The following is a 27,768-nucleotide window of genomic DNA, read 5'->3' on the forward strand; positions in this document are numbered from 1 at the left end:
CATGGAAGTCCTAGGAGAACCCAGGCATAATCCTCAGTGCATCACCCGCTGCAGCACCTGGCATCTGACAACTCGAGAGGTCAGGAGAAGCTGGCGCTGAGGTAAGTAACGGCCAATCCCAGGCCGCATTCTGACACCCTCACCCAGCATAGCACCCCACTCAGCAGAGCACGGTGGCTCCCCTCACCTGACCTAGCACCCCTATCCCAGCACAGCACCCCACTCATCCAGCATCCCAGCCCTCACCCAGCACAGCACCCCCATCATCCAGCACAGCACAGTGTCAGCACCCACCCTAACCCAACACTTTGGGTTAGAACTTTACATTTAAAGGGAACAAATCCCGTTTATCCAAATAGGAATTGGTGGTACCAGTGCATTTAACTCTGCTGATGAGACATCTGGAGCATAAAAATGCAGCTTAATGTAACTACTTGTCTGTTAGGTCAGCTATAATATATACTATTGCTCTTAAACCATAATAGGGCAGCAATAATACACAGTTGAATTTCCAAGTGCATGCTATTCCTCCTCATAAGGTATACTGGGCTGTTCATAATATACATCTTATACAATCTGAGGCCACAGATGTTCCGAAGGTTTTTTGCATACACATGGGATTGAATTTCATAAACTGTTCAATTAGTCAGTGTTTTATATGATTGTGTATTGGGTATTAATCCTATGATCATAGTAATAAATGTTTGTATATTTTATTTAAGCTCTTGTTTATTTTGTTTTGTGTGTTTGATACTTTGTTGGCAAGTTTTCAGAACTTGTCTTACGAGTGCTGCAGCATTGGCTGCTTTTTAACATAGACTTAGGCTGGGTACACACCTGAATGATTTGGCCAAATGTGAACGACAAATCGGGTATATCGTGCACTGTGTATGCCCGATTTGCATGCTCCCGTGATCGCATGTGATATCGTGTGATTGGCTGTGCTGCACGCCCAATCACACGATATCGCATCCGAGCAGGTACATATTAATGAAGGACAGAACAGTGATCATTCCATCCTTCATTAAATCTTTTAAGTTTGTGCCGGCAATCATGCGATGTCCAGGGTAAAGGCAAATCGCCCTGAACATCGGCTCGATTCCCAGTCGTTTAGGTGTGTACCACTACCCACCCTTACCTTCCCTTTCTGTTCTTTTTCAATATACGTATAGCGCCTTCTACCCACTTTTTTTTATTACTTAGATCTATAGTTACACCTTAGATGTCTCCTTACATTTGCCAATAAGCTGTATTGTGCAAATATTAGAGACAAACTGTTTTTGTTAGTGTGACATTGGTCAACAAATATGTAAGAAACAACACAGTGAAAACAGTATGATTAAATGTGATTTATTCATTTGTTATTTATAACATTAGACTTATACCAAACAAAAATTCCTTTATAGCTTATTAATAACTAGAGCTACATATGGACTTTTCTATTTATACTAAGGATGGCCTTAGTATATAAATTAGCACTGGATTAATTAGATTAGTACTGGATTAATTAGATTCTACATTAAAATCCATAAACTGTAGAATATATCATGGGCAGCAGCCTCCTTATATTTAGTTTCTTGTCTGCAGTTATTGTGTCTTCCTTGTGTGCCCCTGTTTTCGGTATGCTTTGTTTTTTCCACTGTCCTGCACTGTGGATTGCTTGGGCACCTTACAAATCAACAATAATAATTTAGTGCTTCTGTAAGCAAGACATGTTGACTCGACACACAGTTGTATATACAGTAGTTATGATACCTGCAATATTTTGTCAAGATGAGAGCAGTCAATGAATATCAAGTTTTCTTTTTACTTAAACTAGGAAACATATTGAAAATATGAATATGATGATATACAAATGCATGCTAGTACAATGTCTTTATTTTCACTTTTGGCTTTTCTTTTGACCTGTTTAATAATCACAACTAAAACTTGCATGCAAGGTTTTTGTTATTTCCTTATTTTGCACCGTCAGCACTTCAGGGAAATATAGTCTATTTTTGAGTGATTGGTGCAGACTGGTAAATGCTGTTTTGCCTACACAAGGCAGACAAAGTCATCATTGTTAGATGTATTTTGAGCCAAATAAACATACTATAGGAAAAGGTGCATTTGTAAATTCAGCAAACCATTTTCTAAACTTGTACCTAAGATTCTTTCTCCAATTTTAATTCCTAAGGTCGTCACTAATAGTTTGATTTGGATCAAAGGAGAAAGCATTGTCCATTAGCTGAATTTCTTTCTGTTTCTCTCGGAACTTTCTCTCAGCAAATGTGACTGCATCATGCACACTATGAAAGGCCTGGAACTCAACATCCCCAGTGCTACTAAAATATCCTCCATCATGAAGTGAGCGTCGCACTGATGGGTTGCAGTTTACAAGGAACACATGGACTCCAATCTCCTCATAGTCTTTGCGGACCTCTTTGAAAATGCCGAGACCCACTGTGTCTATAAACTGCATGGCACCGCAATCAATGATGAGTGAGTGAATGTCAAGTTGTGGGACTGAGATTTTAGAAGTTGTGGCTCTATTTTTTACAGTTTTAATCAAGTTAAACCTGGCAATAAACCTATTACTTGTTTCCCTTGAAGCAGCTTCCTCTTCATTCTTGGCCTTCCTTCGTAAAGCAGACACCAAAGAAGGGTTAATACCTGTTTTGCTATATAGGGAATTTCTAAAATAGTCTTTGTTGGCATAATAGAGAGAGGCATCAAAACGGAATATTTTAACATTTGGTATATTGTTTAGTTCTTTGTATGTGAATTGGTCTTCATAGATCTCTGTGCCACTGACTTTACCCAGTAAAGTAGCCCTTGGCCTCTGAGTGCGAAAAATCACACAGAGCAAAGAGAAGCATACAGATACCAGCAGCCCAATCTCAGTTGAGATTAAGGCAGAAGACAACATGCTGACCCACCAGACCATCGTATCAATTCTGCTAATCCGCCACATGTTTGGAGTGTCTGCAAATTTCCTTAGTGCGCCCCTGAGACTGGTAATAGTGATGACTCCTAAAATGCAGTTTTGAAGTGAGTAAAACAGTGGAGCAATGGCAAGCAGTACCAGCAGCAGCACAGCAGAGCTAATGACGCCATTGAGCTGCGTATTGGCACCTGTAGATTCTCTTAGAAGACTTTTGGCAAGAGCAGCACAGCTTGAAAAGCATGAAAAGAATGATGGGATCAGGTTGCACATGCCAATAGCTATCATCTCCTGATTGGTGCTGATGGTGTACCCATGTTTCTTGGCAAATATTTCAGCAAGGGATACTGTCATGGCAAACCCAATTATTGCTATTGGGACAGCATCAGCAGCTATACTAGGAATCATGCTCCAATCTGGGGCTTTCGGGGTCTGGAACCCAGTAGGAATGTAGCCACATATTAAGGACTTATATTTAGTATTAAAGCTAAAGTAATGGGAAACCAGTGTGGCAACAATAATGACAATCAATTCTACTGGAAATGGGATCTTCATCTTACTCTTAAATCTATCATTAATTTCTTTGACAGGTATAATAGTGATCAGTGCAATTAAACTAGTTACTAAATCACATATGTTTGTGTTCTTAATATATGAAAAGATATCAATCCAAGTGAAAATCAAAGCTCCAATCCCATCACGCCGTGGAATCTTTAATCCAAGCAGATACTTCATCTGTGAGGTCAGAATGGTAAGGGATGAACCAGTGACAAAACCACTCAGCAAGGGTTCTGACAAATACATGGAGATGAAGCCTAACTGACAGATTCCCATAAGGATCTGGAAAACAAAGAACATATAGTATTACCAGCCATTCATAAACAATATCATATAAAAAATAATAATTTACTATATCTATATTCTTTAATATAGTCACAGGAATCATCCATAGAGCTACCCTCTAAGATAACATATAATAATATATAATTCTAACCTTAGATACACTTACTATCTGATATAATATACCAAATATCTATACACCTGCCATCTACTATATTAACAACTATCTACATACACCTACCACCAACATAAACCAACCATACAAATGCCTAACATCTTACATATATTTAAAAATCATTGGTCTGTTTATTTGTCTGTCTGGTTATGCATTCAGACACCCCTGCACCATTTGGGATGAAACCAGCGTGAAGTGGTCCAATTGGATCCTGTCCAGGTTTTAGGAGGGTTGAGGTCCCGGTCGGACCTCCCGTTGGTGTAAGCTGGGCAGAACTTTGACCCAGTGAGCCTTTTCTGCGCCTCCACTGGATGGATTTGGATGAAAACTTCACAGGGGGGTGGCAATTGGTCTGGGATGCCTAATGGAGTGGTTGGAGTCCTGGTCAGACCTCACGAAAGAGTGCACCATGCAGAACTTTGACCAAGGGAACCTGTTCTGGGCCTTCCACTGGATGGGTTTGGACGACATCATATAATAATCTTAAAACAAATAGAATTTAATCTTATATATAAAATTCATTGGTCTATTTGTTTGTTTGTCCATTTATGAATTTGGACACCCCTGCACCAATAGGGATGAATCCAATGCGAGGTGGTCTAGTTGGATCCTGGCCAGGTTTTAGGGAGTTTAGGGTCCCTGTCGGACCTCCCGTTGGTGTATGCTGAGCAGAACTTTGACCCGGGTAGCCTGTTCTGAGTCTTCCACTAGATAGATTTGGCCAAAAACTTCACAGAGTGGTAACATTGGATTCTAGAAGATATACTAGGGGGTTGAGGTCCTGTTCAGGCCTCCCATTGGTGTACGCTGGGCAGAACTTTGGCCCTGAGTCAGAAGCGCTTGCTATTTGTGAGTGCTCGCTCTGAATGAGGGCTGGCTGTTTTTTTTTTTTTACACCGCCCTTCAGGCCACTTGCTAAGCTGTGGGTGACCACCCACAGCTTTAACGGGCAGCCTGGCGATGGCCACGATTATCGCGACCATCGGGCTTGCGACGAGACCCTTGTAGTAGGGTCTCATCCACTGCAAGCCCCAGTGAACTTCCTGCTCTAATAGAGCAGGAAGTTCACTACTGACATCACTAGTGATGTCAGTAGGGCCACCCACAAACGGCAGGCATTCCTTTGGGAACGCCTCCATTTGTGCAGCCACCTCCCCTCCCCGCCTACAAAATGGGGCGAGCTGTCGATCAACATCGACAGCCGCCCCGTCTTGTAGTGAGCCCTGGAGTGAGTGATTTCTCACTCGCTCCGGGGCTCGCGCACGTGCAGTGCGCACGCCGTGCATGCGAAATGGCCCACCATCGACCCACTTGCTAGCGCTATGCACTCGCGAGCGGGTCTGAAATAGGCCCTTTGACTCGGGAGCCTATTCTGGGCCTTCCATTGGACGGATTTGGATGAAAACTTCACAGAGGAGTGGCAATTGGTCTGGAATGCGACAACCCATAAAAAAAATGGCACTGGGCAGCCACATCATGGGTGTGTTGGAAAAGCTGCTAAGCTTCTAATTATTTTTAAAATGTTGACAATTACATCCAACTCATTGAAAACATAAAGTGAAAATTTAAACCCGGGCAGTGCCGAGAATTACAGCTTGTCTACTATATAATTTTACTAGATAGTGTGTCTATGACATGCAGAGACAGTGCGAGTCAGACGGTGGACCACACGTGCACCGGTCAGCACACCCCCTGTTGTGAGACGCAACTGCCACTAATATAAAGAACAAAATGTACAATATTTATGTTTAACCACCCTCGGCTAGCTTGGACAGCGCACTTATCTACCTCACCGCTTACTTAATTATCACCAAACCACTGTTGATTCACCATGGCAGCTAAAGCACACACATGCACATTTGTGATTTTGCGCACACTGCAAGTGGCCACCAGCATACAAAATACTTTCTAATAAAAAACAACTACAGCCTGAACAGAAGTTAGAGACTGAAAAGGAAACAGAGTGAGACGAAATAGAATAAAAAGAGAGAGAAAGAAAAACTAAGGAGAAAGAAGATATACAGTAGTAAAGGAGAGACAAAAAAAGAACACACAACATGAGGGAAGGGTTCGCGATGAAAGTGTCTTGGGCGATCGGGGCATCAGTCCCAAATGGAGAAAGTCCCGGGAATCTGCAGCCTCACTAAGCAATGCCCGACTGCAAACATTGGACAGGGCCACAACTGGGGGTAGGGGCATTAGAGGGCACGTGCCCCAGGTGCCGGATTGGAGAGGGTGCCGAAAGCATGCTGTGCTGCCACAGCGCGGCCCACACATCATGATCACTGCCATATTTACAAGCCAAGCTCCATCCTCCCTTCCCGGCACATAACCCGGTCCTGTCGCCATCCGACCAGTAACAGTGCCCATCCCAATGCCAGAGTATCTGCCCAGCCGGCAGCAGGTGCCCCAGCGTGCCTGCACCAAACCTCCACCGGCCCTAGGCAGGCTTAGATGCCCTATGGCATTCCAAATGCCCTAGGCATTTGTTTAGTTTGTCTATGCCTAGGGCCGGATCTGAGTTAGAAGAAGGGGTTAAGAGCCACTCGCTGCTTTACAAACTCCATTGCAACCATCAAAGAAGCCAGGGAGGCTTATATTACATTCAAATGGACCATTAATTCTCTACCTCTACTTCAAAATCATCATAATAAGCAGCTTTAACATCAAACTGACAATTTTTTCAAAGACAGAAATAAGGACTATTCATCATAAGTTGTGAAATATAAGAACTACAATAAGCATAAACCATTTTTCTGTACAATGTAATGTTCTAAAAAATAGTCAGCACAATAAAGTTTTTTTTTCCCTATCAGCGCTGGAGTGGGGGTCACCAAATTACTGCCTTGCCCTGGGTGACAGGCGACTGTCTCTCCATTTGGAGGTCTGATATCTGCGTTGGTTCACTGGCAAACAGCATCCGCTGGTGAGTAATACTCAAATTTCTAAGAGATCTTCTGAGACCCATGGTGGAGAAAGCAGCTTGCGTCCCAGTGAATGATAGATCAGCAAAACTGTTCTAATATAATATATCAGCTATCCATACACCTACCATCTAATATAATATACCAACCAAACATAAACCTGCTATCTAATAATAAATAAAAAAACAACCAACCGTATACCTACAATATAATATAATACCAACCATCAATACACCTAGCAACAAGAGATGAGTGGCTCAGATTTGATGGGATATGTTCGGATCTCAAAAACGTCATCTTATTGTCTATCTGGCTAACACGTGTTTTGGATAGCCAATAAGATAAATCCGAACTAGCGCGATAGTTGGCGAAAAGAACCGAGTAAATCATTCATGGACAAAACCAACATCTAATATAATATTTTGTATTATAATATAATGCATTAAAGGTTATTTATCCTTATATCTTTCATATACCCAATTTTTTAAAAGTTGTTTGTTAAATACAAGATCTTACATAATTTGTGATTTTTAGCTTTGTAAAATATGTCGCTGAAAGTGCTAGGTACTACAAGATTCAGTTTTCCTGTTTCCTCAATTATTATACTTCAGTTTCCTTTTGGCTTACCTGGTAGACACCGACAATGAAGGTTAATGATGTGGCCACAGTAATGGCATAGCAGCTTTTATCACATACAATTCCATTAGCTAGTGTTGTGTTCATTACTGCTGTGGTGGTCCCATCTGTAAGATACCCTGCTGCTTTTAACTGTTTGTTAACAGCTTCTCCTACCATAAGGCACAGCACTCCATACGTCCCTACACAATTATGACGAGAAGTGGCTGTGAGGAAATAGATAATGCAGCAGAAGAAATTGGTGTATAGTCCATATATTGGGTCCTGATTTGCTAACAGAGAGTAAGCAATTGACTGTGGAATGGTAACAATACCAACTATGATGCCAGATGTGATATCGCCGGGCAGGTACTTCTTGATCTTGTAACGTGGAAGCCATTTGAGTACTGGAAAGAGTGTTAGGAAGAAGTTAGTAAGCACTGTTGGGCCACTTGTGCAGACTTCTCTGGCTTTCTTAGTGATGAGCTCTTTGGTGCTGAGTTTTGGTTGTACATGTTCCTCTAGCTTCACATGCATATAGTTAAATGACTGGGACTCTTGATGTTCACTTTCCTCTGAAATGTAATTGTTAGAATCCTCAGGGTCTTCAGGCTAAGACAGAACATATAGATAATCAAGTGAAAAGTCTAATTAATTGTGTACAATATAGGAATCAGCAAAATAGAACTGTACACAGCTCCAAAAGTGAGTAAATGAGACACCCCAAAATGCCAACTCCCATTCTTCATATTTTTATGAATGAAATGAAAATAAACAAGAAAAAAAGAAAAAAAGACAATAGAAAATAAACAAGAAAAAATAATTCTAAATTAAATAGTGACTGTAAGGGATATATTTACTAAGATTCTTGTCTGTCAGAGTTTGAAACACACTGTGCATCGCAGGGACACGAGTGAGTTTTTCCCAGTCAAACACAAAAATTTACTAAGAATTGTGTCTGACTGAATCATGTTTTCCGATGGTGTCATAGAAGCCAGCAGCTGATTGGCTAAGAGCAGCTGGACTCATAGCCAGTCATGGCTATTGTGCAGGAAACCTTGTGGGCTCCCTGTCAGTTGAGTAGCGCTATACTGTACAGACAGCATACCTGTGTGTGGGGTCCGGGCAACTAGGTTTGTTACTTTAAGAAGACCAGATTTTACATAGAGAAAAGGGCCGACCAGCGCAGGGAGTAGTAGTGTGAATGTGCGTGCGAGTGAGTGCAAGTGAGTGAATGTGTAATAAAGTGTTAACATGCGGTATCTGTGTACTGTCTTTTACATGCGGTGTGCATGTACTGTCTTTTTTTGTATGTTTTCTTCACCGTAGGGGTAAAAGCAGGGGCGCCGAGAGGGGGGGGGCGGGTACAAATTACCTGGGCCCGGGCTTCCTGAGGGGCCCGGAGGGGGCCTCGGGTCAGATGCCGCCCCCCCTCCCTCACAGCAGCCCAGCACACAGCGTGTGCTGAGCTGCAGTTAGAGACTGCTCGTGGTTGCTGAGCAGCAGCCACAGCAGTCTCCTATGCCTGTGGGGGGGGAGCGAACACACTGATCGCGCCCTCCCTGGCTTTGCGCCAGGCTGAGGGGGCTCAGAGCACCCCCCTCGCCAGCGCGCAAATCTTTTTTTTTTTTTCGAAGGGGGCATGGCCACGCCTCCCGTGATTAGCCCATGCCCCATGTTACCCAGGCCCGCCGCGGCTCTTGGCGGGACGGGGTACAGGTGCCAGCGGCCTGCTGGCACTTGTGGTTCTACATGTGCCACAGGGCAGGCTTGCTGGGACCTGTAGTCCCACTGTGAAGAACAATATTTTTCTCTCACACTTTTTAAACTCTCACCCTATTACATTTGGCCCTGAGACTGAAAATGGAACTTGGTGTGGAAAAAAGCTACATAGCACTTCGTATGCTGATTAAGAGACTAAGGGGGCCTATCATGAACAGCTCCCGATAATTAACTTTCTGACTCACCACGGCTATCATTGCTCCTGTGTGGTGACAGCTGTTGTGATATTAGCTGTCCCCATGAGCCGCTTCACTGCTCCTTTTCAGAGCCGGGTGCTTAGTTGCGGTACCCTGCATTCTCCGACTAGAGTGCCGGCCATAATGCTGTTAGCACACGTGCTAAGGATTGTATTCAATTAGAAGCAAAAAGCCGAGATGCGCGAAAAAGTATCGCCGATTGCAACTTTTTGCAGGCGGAAACTTATCTCTGTATTCAATTCCATCCGCTTTTCGCGTACGCGGAAACTCAATGTAATGTAATAGGCAAAAAAGATTCGCCTCTGAATAGCAGGAGAAAAGAAGTGCACATTTTTATTTTGGGGTGCAAAGGCGGGGACACCTCTCAGCACTCTTGGGACAGTCCCCCAAAGGACAACTGCATCATAAAAATCCTGAAAAAACTTAAGAACACCCCAAAAAAGTACTTTGAAGTTGGGGGCAAAAAAGCAAAAAGTGGGGGGATAAGTTCGCAAACTAGCAAAATAAGGTTCTGGGGTGCTCTAAGAAGGGGCCGTGTTTTTGGGATTGCAGGTGCTTTTATGATGGTGGAAATTCACAATTATTAAAACAGCACTTTAGAGACATTACAATATTCTAGCACCCATTTTCAGGTACCCCAAATTTGACAGGACTACTTATTTTCTCCAAAAAATACTGCGTTATATCATTCTTCACCACTTGTGCAAATACACTAATTAGTGGCAATTGTGCAAACTTAAGTACCCCAAACAGTTGTATTAGGGGTAATCGGGCACTACTACATTGATCTCCAATGTTTCTGCATCTCTTGGGGGGGTTCAGGCTGATTTCCCCGATTCTGACACCACTTTTCACCTGTTCTGACTTCGCATGTCTCCGTTTTCGCATCTTTTCGAACTGAATAGGGCGAATCGCGGGTACGCGCACAATAAGTTACCGCGGCTAAAATCCGCGATATATAGGTGAAAACTCCGTGATGTGAAACTTTATCGCATACGCGAAACTAATTGTCTAAGCCGGAGACCAGCATTGTGGCCCTAATTTAGTCGAATATCTGCTCGCACCTCAAGGGCAGCCATTGTAGCATAGTCTAGTATCACAATTTGTTTCGTATATATATCCTATGAAATAGGAATATATTGCACAATTTATACTCACCATGTAACCTTAAACTAATGTTTGCATATTTAATGCTGTCCTAAATTTTTACATTACCATAATTTAAGTGCATTTTTATTATATAATAAGGGCCTCATTTATCACCGAGTGTTATCATTCACAATGTGTTTTAAAACTCATTGCGTATGATAAATGGTGCTTAAGCCAATCAGCTCCCAACCGTCATTTTTCAATCAGATGACAATTAGGAGCTGATTGGCTGGAGCACCATTATCATACGCCACGAGTTTTATCACTTGGTGCATATGACAAAACTCGTTGATAAATGAGGCCCTATATATATTACATATTAAATATTCTGGGTGTGAATCAGAGTTGCATGTAATTGCATCAAGGTTACTCAGATGTCCGATGTTCACGCAGCTGATCCACTGCTGCCTCCTTCGGCTTTTGCAACGCGTTGAGAGGGATACCTTTGCGTTCTCATTACACTGGATGATCTTTGGACTTCATTTACAACCCCCCTGGCAAGGATTGCGCAGCTTTAAGAGACCTGGATGTTTCCACTTCACTAAACCTATGAACAGCACACAGGATGCTAAAAGGGACTTTTGGAACACATGCCACAGACTGGTAATATCTTGCGCTGCTTATTATTTTCCTTTGGACACTAAGGAGGGAGTTCTAATCCCAGTATTCATCATTTGGAAATTACTAACAGTTGCATAATTTGCATTTCAACTGGTGACTTTGGCCCTCATTCAGAGCCGTTCGCTATTTGCAGTCGTTCGTTCAAAAACAAGGGGTGGCTATTCAAATGATCCGTTCGCACATTGCAGTCTGTTCACACCTCTAAGTCTGAACGAGCGAGCAAAACATACGCTCGTTTATTTGATAATAACGCCCCCTGGGCGCTCGCACCATACGTCATGTCCGCTATTTATTAGATTAATCGAGTACATCGTACAGCGTATGAACTGCTCGCTATTCTTGTGGTTGGTTTTTTCAACCGCTATTTTGCGAGCAGTTCTGAGTTTAAAAAAAACAAGTGACGTGGTCAATGACGCTGCTGGATTAATTATGCACACCCTTAAAACGCCCGTTTTGACCTTTACGCACGCCTGTGTTCGAATTCCACTCCCCCGTTTTCAAGCACCTTCCCCTGTTACCACCCACATACGCCTCATTCTGTCACTCAAAATAGCAGGCACTCGCTATATAGCGAACAAACGATTTTCGGCCGCACTGACTGGTTCGCGCATGCGTACTAAAAACCGTACGCATGCGCAGATGTGCGAACATCGCTCGGAACGAGCGTACTGCCGCTAACGAGCGGCTCTGAATGAGGGCCTTTGTTCTGATAATTTAATGTGAGAACTAATAACAGCTGCATAATTAGCATTTTTTGGTGATCTTGTATTGACATTATAACATGAATTCACTGTAGCACTATGTGCAATATTTTTAGTGTATTACATGTGTTTGAATTAAATATATTTTGCTTTTTAATTGTTAACCGTCCATCTCAGTATATTATTTTTACCATATTTATCATCATAAGCACTTAGCGCTGGTTCATATACTACTATAGGCTTTTGCAACGCCACTGCGTACAAAGATGCAGCAGCTGTGAAATAGCGTCCATCTCGGAATCAGGCCCTAAATGCCGACCTCCACCTGTATTCAGAGTCAGCTACATCTATGTGACCGCACCTCCCCATCTGTACCCTAGTAAAAGCAGACATCGTCATCAGCACGGATTTGCACCAGCCCTGTCCTTAGTGCAGCAGATCTCTGCATATGCTCCCATCTGAACAGCCTGCCAGTCCATTAACACGCCCTCTACAGACTCAGTCTACGTGCATAAGCCCCATTGCCACCCACTCAGGGGCAAGTGGAGATCCGACTAGGATGAAAACAACTTTGAATCGCCCATAATTGCTGAAAGTTGCCGTGTAGACCCTGACTCGTGCCAAGACGGCTAAAAAGCGCAAGATTTGTATGCAGCCGAAATGACGTGTTACTCTGAATCAGTCTCACTGTGTATAGCAAGGGTTCCCAACCACGGTCCTCAAGGCACACTAACAGTCCAGGTTTTAGGGATAGCCATACTTGAGAACAAATGACTTAATTAGTACCTCAGTTATCTTGATGAAACCATCTGTGCACAATCATGGATATCACTAAAACCAGGACTGTTAGTGTGCCTTGAGGACCAATGTTGGGAATCACTGGCGTATAGGATACTGCACCTAGCCAGAGGGTGAAACTAATATTTTACTTTCAACCTCTTAATCATTATCTTAGCAAACATTTTTAGATGGTATTAACTGAAAGAGAAAGTGGTTTAAGAACTTAAAAATATTAAAACAGAATTGATCTAAAAAATGGTATCTTAACCCACTACAATATTTCACACTTTTAATACTGGATGACAATAGGTAAAAATGAACTGACATTTGTATTGTTGTTCCAATCTGAGGCTCTCATTGTTCTGACTCTGTGTAGTGTGTACGTCCGATTGCGCGTGTATGTCGGTCGTTCATCGCATCATGTCAATTGCGGTGCTGGAAAGCAGATGGGATGATGTGCTGAATGACCAGGTGCTGTTACATGCAGCATGTAACATCACATCGCACCGTCATGTAATGTCACATCGCACCGTCATGTAATTTCACATCGCACCATCATGTAATGTCACATCGCACCGTCATGTAATGTCACATTGCACCGTCATACACCAGATTATGCAGTATATGGCGCGCGCAATGTATCGTTATATCGCATCGCACTGTCTGCTGCGTCACACATCGTTTACCTATCTCAATATTAAAGTTACTAATGGACATAAGTTATTTAAAGAAAAACAGACTAGCGTAATGCCGAACTGATTGACAGACACACTCTATATCCCAAGCAGAAAAGCTTATGACTCCCAGTTGCATACATTACTCTGGATACACAGTCACATACAGTATACAAATATGTGCTCACTTTACTTCAAGGGTTCCCAACCACGGTCCTCAAGGCACACTAACAGTCCAGGTTTTAGGGATAGCCATACTTGAGAACAAATTACTTAATTAGTACCTCAGTTATATTGATTTAACCATCTGTGCACAATCATGGATATCACTAAAACCAGGACTGTTAGTGTGCCTTGAGGACCGAGGTTGGGAATCACTGGTTTACTTTCACAGAAATGCACACTATAAAACCATTAAATCAGGATTATAGTATAATTAAATAATAATGGCTAAATAGCATGTATTATCTAACATTAATATTGTTTTTATTAATCTACCCTATACTGTCTGCTAAAAGGTGATATGTAACATGATTACAATTCAAACTGATTTAGAAGTGCTGTAGCATTCATAGGAATCTGATGGGACCATATTAGATTAATTTGTATGCAAAGTGTGAATAAAATATAAAGAGACACAAAGACATAGAAGTAGGTGCCCCTGTACCTACAAACTCTCTAAAATACTGAATATTCCTTAAGTTAATTTATTATTTTGTTTCTAAAATGTGAACAGAAAGGGTTAGCAAACCTGCCCCATGATGGATGAATCCTCTTTCTAATCTGGTCTGGTCTAGAGTATTGGAAAGTCAAGTACACCCACTGACAGATTTATAGCTGTTAATTGCAATGGAATAATGGCAGTGTCCAATCAGTAACTGCATTTGCAAAATAAAAACATTACAACTGTCAATTCAGGTTTGGTCTGTCATTGGGGAAACAATATTTAGCCAACACTAGCTATCTTTTAAATCAAACAAGACAGAATTCCATGTAAAGTGTCTACAAACAAATACATTTACTATTTGGAGACATTTATGGTCTCCCGTAATGTGCAAGAAAGATGTACATACGTCCAATTAAGCGCTTTCATTAACATTTTAATACCTTTACAAAAATCAACTTTACTAACAGAATGTAAACATGGATTAAATCCATTAATAATAAGACATTGTATCTGTAGCTATTATTACTAAGGGGCAGTTTGGGGGTGATTGGTCAAAGGGGTTTATCCAATTTTGTGGGCAAGTGAAGAATTTTTTCTTCTCCCTGTGAAGTTAAATTGCCAAGTTTCATATTGGGGTTTTGTATTACTTTCACTAGATCAACGCAATTATAGGCATATTTATCATTAAATATTTGCAGGATATTCCCCAAAAACATCCATTTTCAGGGGTACCCACAAATATTAAGTATTTCTCAAATGTACTATGGAGGGATCAAAGCAGAAATCTCCGATATCTGCCGTGATCCCTGAATTGCAGACCCCATAGAAACCTAACCCTAACCCTGACCACAATGGGTAACACCTCCTCCCTGTGGTAGCATATGGATTACTAATACGCAAGTTTTTTCCAAGACAGAGCCTCAGGCTCCCTCTCCGTCACCACCAGTGATCCATAAGTTGGCCAACGGTCACGTACAGTGCATTGGCTGTTGGGGACCCGAACCAGGAAGCAGTGTGATAGCATTACGCTATTACACTGTTTCCAGCTCTTTGCCATCGGAGCCTGTCTCCTGGCAAGAGAAACTTAGTAAAGTCACGTGAAAATATTCATTTGGCAGGGGCCATGCATTGTAGCAATAGGCTGCATCGCCCCTTCAAGGGGATGGATTTTTTGGTCTATCCAGTAGCCAAGGACTACCTGGAGGAAAAAAGAAGAAACACCCAGAACCTTCTTTCACTATTGTATTACTTATTTATCCCTTGAAAAATGTCCTCTGCATTGCATGTAGACATCCTAGTACTTGGCAAATAAAAACACTGATAGACATCATTCAATGCTTCCAATGGAAGCCTGTCATAAGTGATGTGTCCATAGCAGACTCAGCCATAGTTATTAATAGCAGCACTCTGATTGGTCAGAGCCCATCAGCTGCCATGATTATGTGCAGTTGAAGTTGGTGACAGAATCTAGCATCTACTCATAATATCAGGCTGAAACAGAAATCATATAAATTAGGATTTTAGTTTAATGTTCAAGCTTTAGGGTTAAAGCAATCACAAAAAAGTTAAATTGGTTGCTGTGACATGAAGTCATTTGTAAAAGTTCAATCTGAAAGCATGATTTTAGGGGGTAAAATTACTAAAGGATGATTTTAATTGATTTTAAATTGAGTAAAATCGACTTTTAGTAAATACATCCCTAGAAGCAATCCTAAATAGAATAAATTGTGTATTGGTTAAACTTTTAATGTTTGCAAATATAATAGTCAATAGAAACTCAATGAACAACGAAACTACATGTTAACAGTTGCCTTTTCTAGTAAAATACTAGTCTACTCCAAGAGATCTTTCATCACAACAGAATAATCTTTACACATGATTTACATCTTGTCATATTTATCATTTTTCAGAGATAGTAAATAGAAAAGTCATCAAGAGCAAATGCAAAAATCATGCTCAAGTTCATAAGTTTACCTCAGTAACGTTTTTATTCCAACTAAAGTCTCACTAGTGCAAATAATTTTATACTGTATTGTTTTCTAAGAGACCATGTGCTACATTTAAGGTTTTTTAGGTCTAATGGCCTTATTCAGAGCCGCTCGTAAGCCGGCGCTCGTTCGTTCTGAGCGATGTTTGCACAACTGCGCATGCGTACAGATCGAAATACGCATGCGTGAACCAGTCAGTGCGGCCGAAAATCGTTTGTTCGCTAAATAGCGAATGCCTGCTATTTTGAGTGACAGGAGGAGACGTATGTGGGTGGTAACAGGGGAAGGTGCTTGAAAACGGGGAGTGGAGATCCAAACGCAGGCATGCTTAAAGGTCAAAACGGGCATTTTATGGGTGTGCATAATTAATACAGCAGCGTCATTGATCACGTCACTGGGTTATTTTATAGTCAGAACTGCTCGCAAGATTGTGGTAGGAAAAACCAACCACAAGAATAGCAAGCAGTTCATACGCTGGTCGATGTACTCGATTAATCTAATATATAGCGGACATGACGTAGGATGCGAGCGGCCAAGGGGCGTAGTTTTCCAAAAAACAACCGCATGTTTTGTACGCTCATTCAGACCTAGAGGCGTGAACAGACCGCAAAGAGCGAACGGTTCATTTGAATAGCCACCCCTTTTTTCTGAACGAGCGTGACCACCCACAGCTATAGCGAGCGGCCAGGAAGATGGTCATGATGGTCAAGACGAGACCCTTGTGGTAGGGTCTCGTTGCCGCAAGCCCCAGAGAGATTTCAGCTCTAACAGAGCCAAAAGCACTCCCACTGACATCACTCGTGATGTCAGTGGGGCCGCCCCCAAATGGAGGCGTTCACATGGGAACGCCTCCGTCTGGGCAGCCACTCCCTCGGCCTGCCCACCAAAGGGGGCGTGCTGTCACTCAACATCGACAGCACGGCCCCTTTGGTATGAGACCCGGAGCGACGGATTGCCCATCGCTATCCGGGTCTCGCGCATGTGCATGATGGAGCCGGCTCCATCGTGCACATACACTCTGGGCCACCATCCACCCGGTTGCGATCGCTCAGCGCTTGCGACCGGGTCTGAATCAGGCCCATTGGGACGTTCTTAACATGGGAATATCAGTGAAAATAACATGTGACTTAAGTAAACACAATGGGCCTGATTCAGACCCACTCGCGAGCGGCTGTCCGCTCGCAAGTGGGTCGATGGTGTGCACTGAGCATGCGCACGACGGAGGGAGCTCCGTCGTGCGAATGCGTGAGACGCGACGAGCGAAGGACTTTCCTTTGCTCGTTGTGTCTGATCAAAGGGGGCGTGCTGTCGATGTTGATTGACAGCACGCCCCCTTTGGTGGGCGTGCCGGGGGCATGCCTCCCAGACGGGGGCGTTCCCAAGGGAACACCTACCGTCAGAAGCCGGCCCACTGACATCACTAGTGATGTCAGTGGGAGTGATTTTGGCTCTGATAGAGCCAAAATCACTCCAGGGCTTGTGGTCGAAAAACCCAACCACAGGCTTCTGGTCGCACTGGCGATGGTCGCGATGGTCAAGACCATCGTGACCATCATCCTGCACGCTCGTATGTGCTGTGGGTGGTGACCCACAGCTATACGAGCGTCCAGGAGGACGCTCCATTTTTATGGAGGACGGCCCTCATTCAGAGTGAGCGCTCTGCTTAGAGCGTCCGGCTCTGAATGAGGGCCAATGTTATAAGATTAAAGGGCATATTTATGGCAATCCGCATCTCAGATGCGGACTGGCTGTGATAAATTTGCCCAATATCACAATGTGATATTTGAATGCATCACATGGATGTATCAAATATAGCATACAGGGACAGAGCTTGCGATAAAGTTCTGTCCCTGCGAACCCACTTCACTACTGTATTTTTCACATAAAATACAGTGAGATGATATCCGCGCTTTTGAGATGTCCACCGGTTTTTCCCGAAAACTGCTCCAAAAGCCCTTTAATACATTTATGTGATTCTAAAATAATGTAAAAAGGGTGTGAAAACACACTTCTCCAAATTTTTTTTAGTAAAATTAATATTGATTAATAGGGTCCTAATAAGCAGAAAAGGTTTATTAATACACTTAACTCAGTTCATTTCACAGATGTACTTTACTAGTGAGTCCCGGGGAGCCCCATTAGACACCCAGATCGAAGAACATGAAGAGTGAACACCATCAGCTTGGTTACAGGAGAGGCTACAGTGTATTATTGTAACCAATTTTTATACCCTTGGGGGATGATTATTTGTAGAGACATTGGCTCCCCAGTCAATTAATACAAACAATAGGATTCAAACATAAGAGTAGTTCTCTACTCTATTTAACTGCAAGGGGCAGTAGCAACCTAGTTATGGATATAAACAAAGAATAATGCATTCATTCTCTTATTTATCTGCATGAGCTGAACACCAAGGTCAGACACCTGGGGGTAAATTTACTAAAGGTCGGTTTTGTGTTTTTGCTTGATTTTCTGTCTATTTTGCAAACCAACCAAAACCACATATTTTATAAAGGTAAAACTGATGGGAAGCCTAATAACCAGACAAGTTTAGAACACTTTAGAACACAGAGATTTACTAACGGTCGGTTTTAAAACAACCAAACTAAGTAAAATTTTTATGTACAAGCGGACTACAGGTACCAGCAAGGCTGCCCTGGCATGCCGGCACTTGAGAAACAACAAGTGCCAGCATGCCTGGACAGCAAGGGCCTGCTGGTACCATTAGACCGCCTACGAAAAAAATATTAAAATAAGCTTAGGACGCAAACACCAAAGTGGGTCATATTTTATTTAGGATAAAACTGTCAGCCATTTTTTTGTAGAACTGTTTTAAATTATATATATATATATATATATATATATATATGCACGTCCAATAGTCTGGCACTCCTTTGCAAAAGAAACCATCAGCCTGGGTGCTCCTGTTTGTAATCCTACAAATCGATATCGGGCAGTACTATGTTAATAGTCCAACACCACACAGGTCACTCCAGGGCTTTTCAAGAAAGTTTAATGTAGTCAACGTTTTTCGGGACAACACAGAGGCCCTGATTCAGAGCCGGGCGCTCTGACAGAGCGCTCGCACTGAATCAGGGCGTCTTTTTTTTTTTATGAAGCGACCTCCTGGCCGCTCGCATTGCTGTGGGTTGCCACCCACAGCTAATGTGAGCGGCCAGGATGATAGTCGCGATGGTCAAGACCATCGCGACCATCTGGCTTCCGAAGAGACCCTTGTAGTAGGGTCTCGTGGCCGCAAGCCCCAGAGAGATTTCAGCTCAAACAGAGCTGAAAGCTCTCCTACTTCCCATGGGAACGCCTCCGTCTGGGCAGCCACCCCCCCGACCCACCCACCAAAGGGCGCGTGCTGTCACTCAACATCGACAGCACGCCCCCTTTGATGCGAGACCCGGAGCGACGGATTGCCCGTTGCTATCCGGGTCTCGCACATGTGCACGACGGAGCCGGCTCCGTCGTGCGCATGTGCTCTGGGCCACCATCGACTCGGTTGCGAGCGCTCAGCGCTCGTGACCGGGTCTGAATCAGGCCCCGAGTCCCTTTGTCAAGATACAAAGCTATATACATAACAATCCAAAATGTGCTTACCTTATATCCCTAAAGCAGTGATCTAAGCTTTCGTCGGAAGGTGAGAGTTGCGTCCAAGCTCGTCCGGGGTCACACTCCAGATGACGTCAGGACCCAGTGGAGGTCAGTTACCATGGTAACACAAAGCTCCGTCTTTCATTCCGGTGGACACCTAGAATAAAAATTTAAAAAGTCAACAATAATGACTATGTCCACTCAAATGCATACACATAAATCAGTTGTATCAGTGAAAGTAAATATATTACTATAACAACTCCTGTGTCTGATTTACTACGCATAAGGAGGCAAAAGCAACATTTTATCATCATGACCTATTTATTTGTATCAAAAAACTCCTGAGTGGTATCTATCAAATATCAGATTAACATCTGTAAGACATACTGTATATAACCAGGACATGAAAATTATGGTATTTTTGAATACTGAAATGAAAACATATATTATACATATGTTATACATATATTGAGTCCGAAAGTTAAAGAGAATTCCAATTGATTTTTTCGTTAAGTCCGTATGGGTGCAGGGTGTTCAATCGCAATATCCATTTAGTTTCTAATTTAAGCAATCCTGTACTCTATCTCCCCCTCTGATATTAGGAGGGATATGATCTATGATCATGTATCGTAAGGATGCAAACGAATGTTGATGTAATTTAAAATGTTTTGCCACTGGCTGTTCTATGGTTTCCCTGGCCAATCATTGGCTCCCCTGACTGTGGCATCACCCCCAGGGCCGTTTCTAGGGGCAGGCGACCCGTGCAATCGCACAGGGCGCTCCGCCCTGACCGGTGAACGCAAAATACGCGGCGCTACAGGCAGCGTAGGACTCAAATTTTAAAAATTACCTGGTCCTGCATAAGCTCTGTCAGCGCCTCCCTAACCAATAATCACGGCGGCAGTAGCTTTGCAAGTACTGTCCCCTCTGTGGTCTCACATGGTGTTAGTGGTAGGGGCCCCCAGGCTGTCCGCTCCCATCTGCCGCACTACAGACTGGGCAGTGGGCATGCATGGGACAAGCAAAGCAGCAGAGATGTGCATGTGCTTCCCCATCACCAGGTAACTGCACCTCCGCGGGGGGGAGGGGGGAGCAGTATGTGTAATATTAGTTGGGAAGTGCAGCATGTGCTATGTCAGTTGGGGGGTGCCGCATGTGTAATGTCAGTTGGGGGGGTGAGGTGCAGCATGGGTTATTTCAGTTGGGGGTGCAGCATGTGTAATGTCAGTTGGGGGGTGCGGTGCAGCATGGGTTATATAAGTTGGGGGGTGCAGCATGTGTAATGTCAATTGGGGGTACGGTGCAGCATGGGTTATGTAAGTTTGTGGGTGCAGCAATATCAGTTGGGGGGTGCAGCATGTGTAATGTCAGTTGGGGGGTACGGTGCAGCATGGATTATGTCAGTTGGGGGATGCAGCATGTGTAATGTCAGTTGGGGGGTACGGTGCAGCATGGATTATGTCAGTTGGGGGATGCAGCATGTGTAATGTCAGTTGGGGGGTACGGTGCAGCATGGATTATGTCAGTTGGGGGATGCAGCATGTTTAATGTCAGTTGGGGGAGGTGAAGCATGTTATTACAGTAAGGGTGTGTGTACAGAGTACAGCATGCTGTGTCAGGGGGGTATGGAGCATGCTATGCCAGGGGTGTGTGGACATCTTAAGCCACGGGGGTGTGGAGCATAGTGTGCCCAGGGTGTGTGAAGCATGCAGTGCCAGGGGGGGTTTGGAGTATGCTATGCCAGGGGGTGTATGGAGTATGCTATGCCAGGGGGGGTGTGGAGCATACTGTGCCAGGGGGGGTGTGGAGCATACTGTGCCAGGGGGGTGTGTGGAGCATACTGTGCCAGGTGGGGCATAGAAAATGCTATGCAAGGGGGTGTGGAGTATACTATGACAGGGGGTGTGGAGCATGTTATGCCAGGTAGGTATGGAGGGGGGGGCACATTTTAAATGTTCACACTGGGAGCCAGATTGGCTAGAAACTGTCCTGATCTCCCCCCCCACTAGAAAGAGTCCAGAGCTGATTCTGGTAAATACAGAGGGACCCTACACATTTTTTCCCCCCGTATTTCAGAACCAGGGCCGGCTCAGAGCCCAGTGCTGGTTGCGTTGAATACGGGGGACCCCTATGTCATTTGTCCCCCCGTATTTTGGCAACCAGGACTGGTAGTGAAATTCCTGGTGCTGGTTGTGCTTAATACGAGGGACACCTATGTTGTTTGTCCCCTGTATTTAGCACCACCAGTACTGGGTCTCCATAGCCCAATGCTGGTTGTCATTTGGGGGAGTAGGGCCATGCCATTATTTTTTTCTTTACACAAGGTTTTTTTTTATCACAGAAGCATAGATGGGTCTCACTGATCCCATCCGTGCTTCTATGTTTATTTATACACAGATGCAGGTATCACAGATCTTTCAGATCCGAGCCTGCATCTGTCTGCTGCTACCTCCCCCGGGTCCTACTTCATGCACCACTAATGCCCCCGGGTCCCGGCCACAGCTAATGACTGCTGGCCCCCTGGGTTCCTGCCATAACTTATGGCTGTTTCCTCCCACCGAGCCCATCTGCCACTACCGCCAGCACTGACCTGCCATCTTGGTGCACTCAAGTGAAGCCACAAAAAGTACACCTGATAGACGCTCCTACTGAGGCTGGGCAGCACAGATGGTGTAATGGTTAGCATTATTGCCTCACAGCACTGAGGTCATGGGTTCAGTTCCCACCACAGCCCTACCTGTGCGGAGTTTGTATAGTCTCCCTGTGCTTGCGTTGGTTTCCTCCAGGTACTCCGGTTTCCTCCCACACTCCAAAAATATTCAGGTAGGTTAATTGGCTCCCAACACAAATTAACCCTAGTGTGTATGTGTGTGCGCATGTGATAGGGAATATAGAGTGTAAGCTCCACTGGGGCAGGGCCTGATGTGAATGACCAAATATTCTCTGTAAAGTGCTGCGGAATATGTGTGCACTATATAAATACCTGGTAATAAATAAACAAATAAATAATTAAGTTGAAACTTCCTAACTCTATAATAGCGGATTCATGAGTTAATAGTTTAAAAACTGTAACTTTCTAGTTTACCTAAACCCCAAAAGCACCTACCATTGAACAATAGTTACCTAATAAAACAAACACCAAGTCTAATTTCACCCCCTACCCTAAGTTATGCCTTCCCAAAAGTCCACCATAGAGAACAGCAGAAAAGTGGTCCTTGTTGAGTGTCAGAAAAAACTGTTACGTTTTTGCCCTGAAATTGCCCTGAAATGAGGCACCCAACGACAATTCTACCAGCCAATGCCAGATTTCAGCTCCGTACCTCCAAAAGTTTTTGAGGTGTAGCCCCTTAAACATCATGCCCCCTCCCTCCGGAATTCTCTATGGGAGAATTCCGTTTTTTTTAGGGGACCCCTACATCGTTTGTCCCCTGTATTTTGGTAACCAGGACTGGGGCTCCAAAGCTTGATGCTGGTTGTGCTGTGGGGGCACGTAATTTTATTTTTTATGTTACACATTCGTTTTTAAAACAATGCATGAATGGATCTCACTGATACGTCCATGCATCTGTGTCTTATTGATTTGATTTTCTCAGGTGCATGCCCAGGACCAGTGAGTCCCTTTGTCGCCCGCTGATGCTTCTGTGCTGCTGTCACTGCCCCACACACCTGAAGCCTGCCCCCACAGCCATCTCTCTGCACCTTTAAAACACCTCCTGTGTGCTCTCTGCTTCACCACCCGATAGTGTATCTATTATTTGTCCTACTGCCCTGCAGATGGCCCAGTTTTCTCGTCAAAACCCTGATGGTTAATAAATTCTAAAAAAGCTATGAAATTCCATAGACAAAAAACCTTATGGTTTCACATGTCCCATTAAGGCTGCTAAGACATGATCAGTTGCATAGACTGCATGTGTGTATTCCAATCAGCACACAATTTTGTGAATTAGCAGCTCCACCATTTTGTGAGTGACAGCAATCTCACTCTGTGAGAGTGCTGAATCCGCAGTTAATCACATGGTGTCATGGCATACCATATCTGTATTACGCAAGGAACACGTCCATTAAGGCGTCAGCCTTAATGATCGTAATTTCATTGCTTTTTGAAGTTTGTGTGGCATAAATGCAATAGGTTTTGTGAATTTTCAGATCATGTCTAAGCAGCTTTAATGGGACATGTGAAACCATAAGGTTTTTGGTCTATGGAATATATATATATACACACAGGGTGGTCCATAAGTGTGGAAGCACACTTATAAAAAGAAAATGAGTAAACAAATATTAATCCAGTGTCTACACATATGATATGGGAGTGTGGGAACACATTTTTTAGGGTACGTCACCAGTATGGCGGCCATCTTGAAGTCAACCATCTTGGATTCAACTCTAATTTTTTAATTAGTCATGTGACATATCAAACGGGTTGGGTACAGGATGCTGGTGCATAGGATCCCAATGGTCAGCATCGCGATGCAAACATCCCACCAGGATTAGTATATTGAAACTTGACAGTCAGTATCCTAACCCTCCCTTTTTTCCTACCCCTAATCCTTCCACCCCAGTGCCTAAACCTAACCTCCCCCTCCCCACACCCTAACCCTCCTCCTAAACCCACTATTTACTGTCGGGCTGGGATTGTGACAAGTGTCAGGATTCCGGCGCCAGTATTTTAAGTGCTGGCATCCCGACTGTCGGTATTCTGACCAGATCTCATATCAAACAGATACAGAATTTCATAAGAAAAGGTGTTCTATATATACTTAAACTTATGCATGAAGTATTATAATTGGACAGGCGCCAGTGTCGATATCCCCCATGTTGGAGCCCCAGTCATTGAGCCTGCCCGTGACCACTGGGAACTCCACAGGCTAGACGCACATGTGTAGAGGTACGCTGTGCTAAGGAATCTTGTTGCCTGTCCCACGCACCCGAATCTTACAGATGGTGCCTTCCTTCCCTGCTCTGTGACTTGGAAGTATTGGAGCTGTTGGCTGCCTGCTCAAACTAGCCTCTCTGTTCCAAGTATCAGCTGATACTGCTGGCAGACGGGCTCCTATGACACGGGGGCTGCTGGCTGGTCCATGCCCTGTGTGTACAGCACTACATAGGGGGACCACTACTGGGGGCATTGTATATGGGGACCACTACTGGGGGCACTGCATAGGGGGGGTGGCCACTACTGGGGGCACTGCATAGGGGGGGGGGGGTGACTGCTACTGGGGACACTGTATAAGGGGGGTGTTACTAGGGCACTGTATAGGGGGCGCTACTAAGGGCAATGCATAGTGGGGACTACTACTGGGGGCACTGCAGAGGGGGGGATTGCTGCTGGGGGGCACTGCAGAGTGGGGACTACTACTGTGGGCACTGCATAGGGGGACCACTACTGGGGGCACTGCATAGGGGTGCCCAAAACATATTCTTGCATCTGGGCCCACCACTCTCTGGTTCGGCCACTGTCGGCGGTGGCCTTGCTTGCCCGGGTTTTTTGGCTGCGGAGGGGTGGTCTTTCTGGGGGTTGGTTGCCTGGAGAGGGGGGTTAGCTGCTCAGTAATGTGGCTGTGGGAGGGTGGTTTACCTAGGGTACCCCGTTAGTGGTGTGGCCATGGGGGTTGGTTGTCAGGGGCGTAGGTGCTCAGTAATGCTGCCCCTAAGGAAGGGGGGGTCTGGCTCCTACACTTTTATCCTGGCTCCTAGGTTTTAGAAAAATTTGTCAAGGGATACACAGTCTTATTCATAACAATATCTGGCCTGACAACATCTGCTAATTTCAAGGTTCTCTGAAACTCAAAGGCTAGCAAAAATAATTTTCTATAATATTCTGCAATGCAAAGCTTATGAACAACTTAAAGGCACACACCATCTTGTAACAAGATGGAGTCTAATGTGGATAGCTTGATAACAGATTTATCAGTTGATACCTGGAGGTTACTCCATCCGACAAAGAGGGTTTACACATTTTACTCTTCTCCGCATGGATCATTTTCTTGCATAGATTTTTTCTATGTAAGCCACTCTCATCTTGAGCTCTTGTTAAATGTGACAATAGACCAGATCGCTGTTTCTGACCATGCGCCCATTTCTTTATTGTTACGTATCTGCCAGCCCAACCTCATCACTGGTATTGAAAATTTAATGAACAATTTCTCAAGGACTTGACTTGTCGGGCCTAGCTAGTAGTATCTTTAAAAAAGTATATCTCATCCAATGTGACTGATGACATCTCCCCGGTTTCAGTGTGGGAGGCCCATAAATGTGTTATCAGAAACAAGTGTGTACAGTTGGGATCGTTTCTTAAAAAGCAAAAAGTTGAATGCAGGGATGCCTTGCTCTCCAAAATAAAAACACTTGAGTTAGCCCATAAGAATACTCTTGCCTCAGATACATTTGTAGAATTGCAAAAAGCTAGAGAAACCCTAAATACTCTTCTCAATGAGGGAGTTAAAAGACTGTTCCGGCCCTGTAGACATAAGTACTATGAGTGGGGAAACAAGCTAGGCAGTACGCTTGCGAGGGCTCTAAGAGTACAAAGGTCCCAGACCTATATTCAAAAACTTAAGGACTCTGTGGGAGCTCTCTGTGCTTTTAATACAGAGTTTGACAACATTTTTCAAATGTACTAATCAGGCTTATATAATTTCACACTGGTCCATTCGGAACCAGAAAGGCTGAAACACAAATCAGAGATAAAGAAATAATCAGATCAGATTGATTTCTTCACTCTCCCTGAGAAGGTAACTTAGGCTTTGGATTTGTCATTTGCGCAAATTGAACAGTTGGAAGCCCTCAAAATGTCTCCTATCGGGAAGAGTCCCAGCCCAGATGGTTTCTCCATCTCTTACTATAAGGCTTTTCAGGACAAGTTAATTCCCCTTCTTCTACAGACTTGCAATGCTATATCACAGCAAACCCCTTTTTCTGACCAGTCCCTTAGTGCTCATATAACAGTTATTCCAAAAGAGTTACATGACCCATTTTTACCTACTAGCTACAGGCCTATCTCTCTCTATTGAAAGTAGATATTAGATTATACGCTAATCTTATATCCAAGCGCCTCAAGCAATGGTTTTCGGGCATAGGGTCTCATTCAGACCCGCTCTCGAGCGCAGGACGCTCGCAAGCGGGTCGATGTTACCCAAATGTGCATGCGCACGATGGAGGCTGCTCCGTCGTGCGCATGCGCGAGACCCGGCGAGCGACGGGGAAGCCGTCGCTCGGGGTCTCGCACCAAAGGGGGCGTGCTGTCGATGGTGATTGACAGCATGCCCCCTTTGGTGGGCGTGCCAGGGGCGTGGCTGCACAGATGGAGGCGTTCCCATGGGAACGCCTACCGTCTGGGTCCGGCCCCACTGACATCACTAGTGATGTCAGTGGGAGTGTTTTTGGCTCTGATAGAGCCAAAAGCACTCCGGGCTTGTGGCAGACGAGACCCTACCACAAGGGTCTCGTCGCAAGCCCGATGGTTGTGATGGTCTTGACCATTGCGACCATCTTTTTGGCCGCTCGCATAGTGCAATTATTTTGACCGCACATAGTTGGAGTACCGCAAGGCCCAGTCCTAGGTCCTCTGCTTTCCCAATCTATACCACCTCTCTTGGCAAACTTATCAGCCCTTTCGGATTTCAGTATCATCTGTATGAAAATGATACTCAAATCTACCTATCCTCCCCAGATTTGTCACCATCTGTATTGGTCTGCATTGCTGAATATAGTTCTGCCATTTCATGTTGGATGTCATCTCGCTACCACAAACGTAATCTTTCCAAAACAGAATGAATAATATTTCCATCGATCAATAGTAGTTATCAACCTGATATCTCTATCACTGTTGATAACTCAACAATCAACTCCATCCCACAAGCTTGCTGCATAGGTGTCATCCTTGACTCTGAACTGTTCTTTGTTCTCTACATTCAATCTGTTTCTAACATCTAAAAAACATCCAGAATATGCCCATACCTTACAAAAGACACTTATTCATTCACTCATTATCTCCCGCATTGATTATTGCAATAGTCTCCTTATTGGTTTTCTCCAAAACAGACTCTCACCACTACAATCCATTTTGAATGCACCTGCGAGGCTGATCTTTCTCCCTAAACGTTCATTGTCTGCTGCTCTGCTCTGTCAGTCCC

At 44.1% G+C, this 27,768-nt stretch overlaps 1 protein-coding gene across 1 annotated transcript; it reads right to left on the reverse strand.

Moving 5' to 3' along the window:
• Positions 1 to 1,353: 1,353 nt before the first annotated feature.
• LOC148520031 (sulfate transporter-like) lies at positions 1,354 to 14,168 on the reverse strand. The gene is made up of 3 exons (XM_088475794.1): positions 14,133 to 14,168; positions 7,490 to 8,089; positions 1,354 to 3,763 (listed from the first exon to the last, which is right to left on the reverse strand). The coding sequence occupies exons 1-3, from the start codon at positions 14,139 to 14,141 to the stop codon at positions 2,165 to 2,167; spliced, it is 2,208 nt and encodes a 735-aa protein (XP_088331920.1). The 5' UTR covers positions 14,142 to 14,168; the 3' UTR covers positions 1,354 to 2,164.
• Between the last annotated feature and the right edge of the window lie 13,600 nt (positions 14,169 to 27,768).

The sequence above is a fragment of the Taudactylus pleione genome, unplaced genomic scaffold (assembly GCF_031769625.1).
Source record: "Taudactylus pleione unplaced genomic scaffold, aTauple2 ptg000178l, whole genome shotgun sequence".
NCBI lineage: Eukaryota > Metazoa > Chordata > Amphibia > Anura > Myobatrachidae > Taudactylus > Taudactylus pleione.

Bases quoted from the DNA above. Each gene is read 5' to 3' on its own strand.
- LOC148520031 (XM_088475794.1), bottom strand. The intron at 3,764-7,489 runs GTAAGCCAAAAG...TTTGTTTTCCAG, and splicing joins TCATTGTCGGTGTCTACCAG to ATCCTTATGGGAATCTGTCA.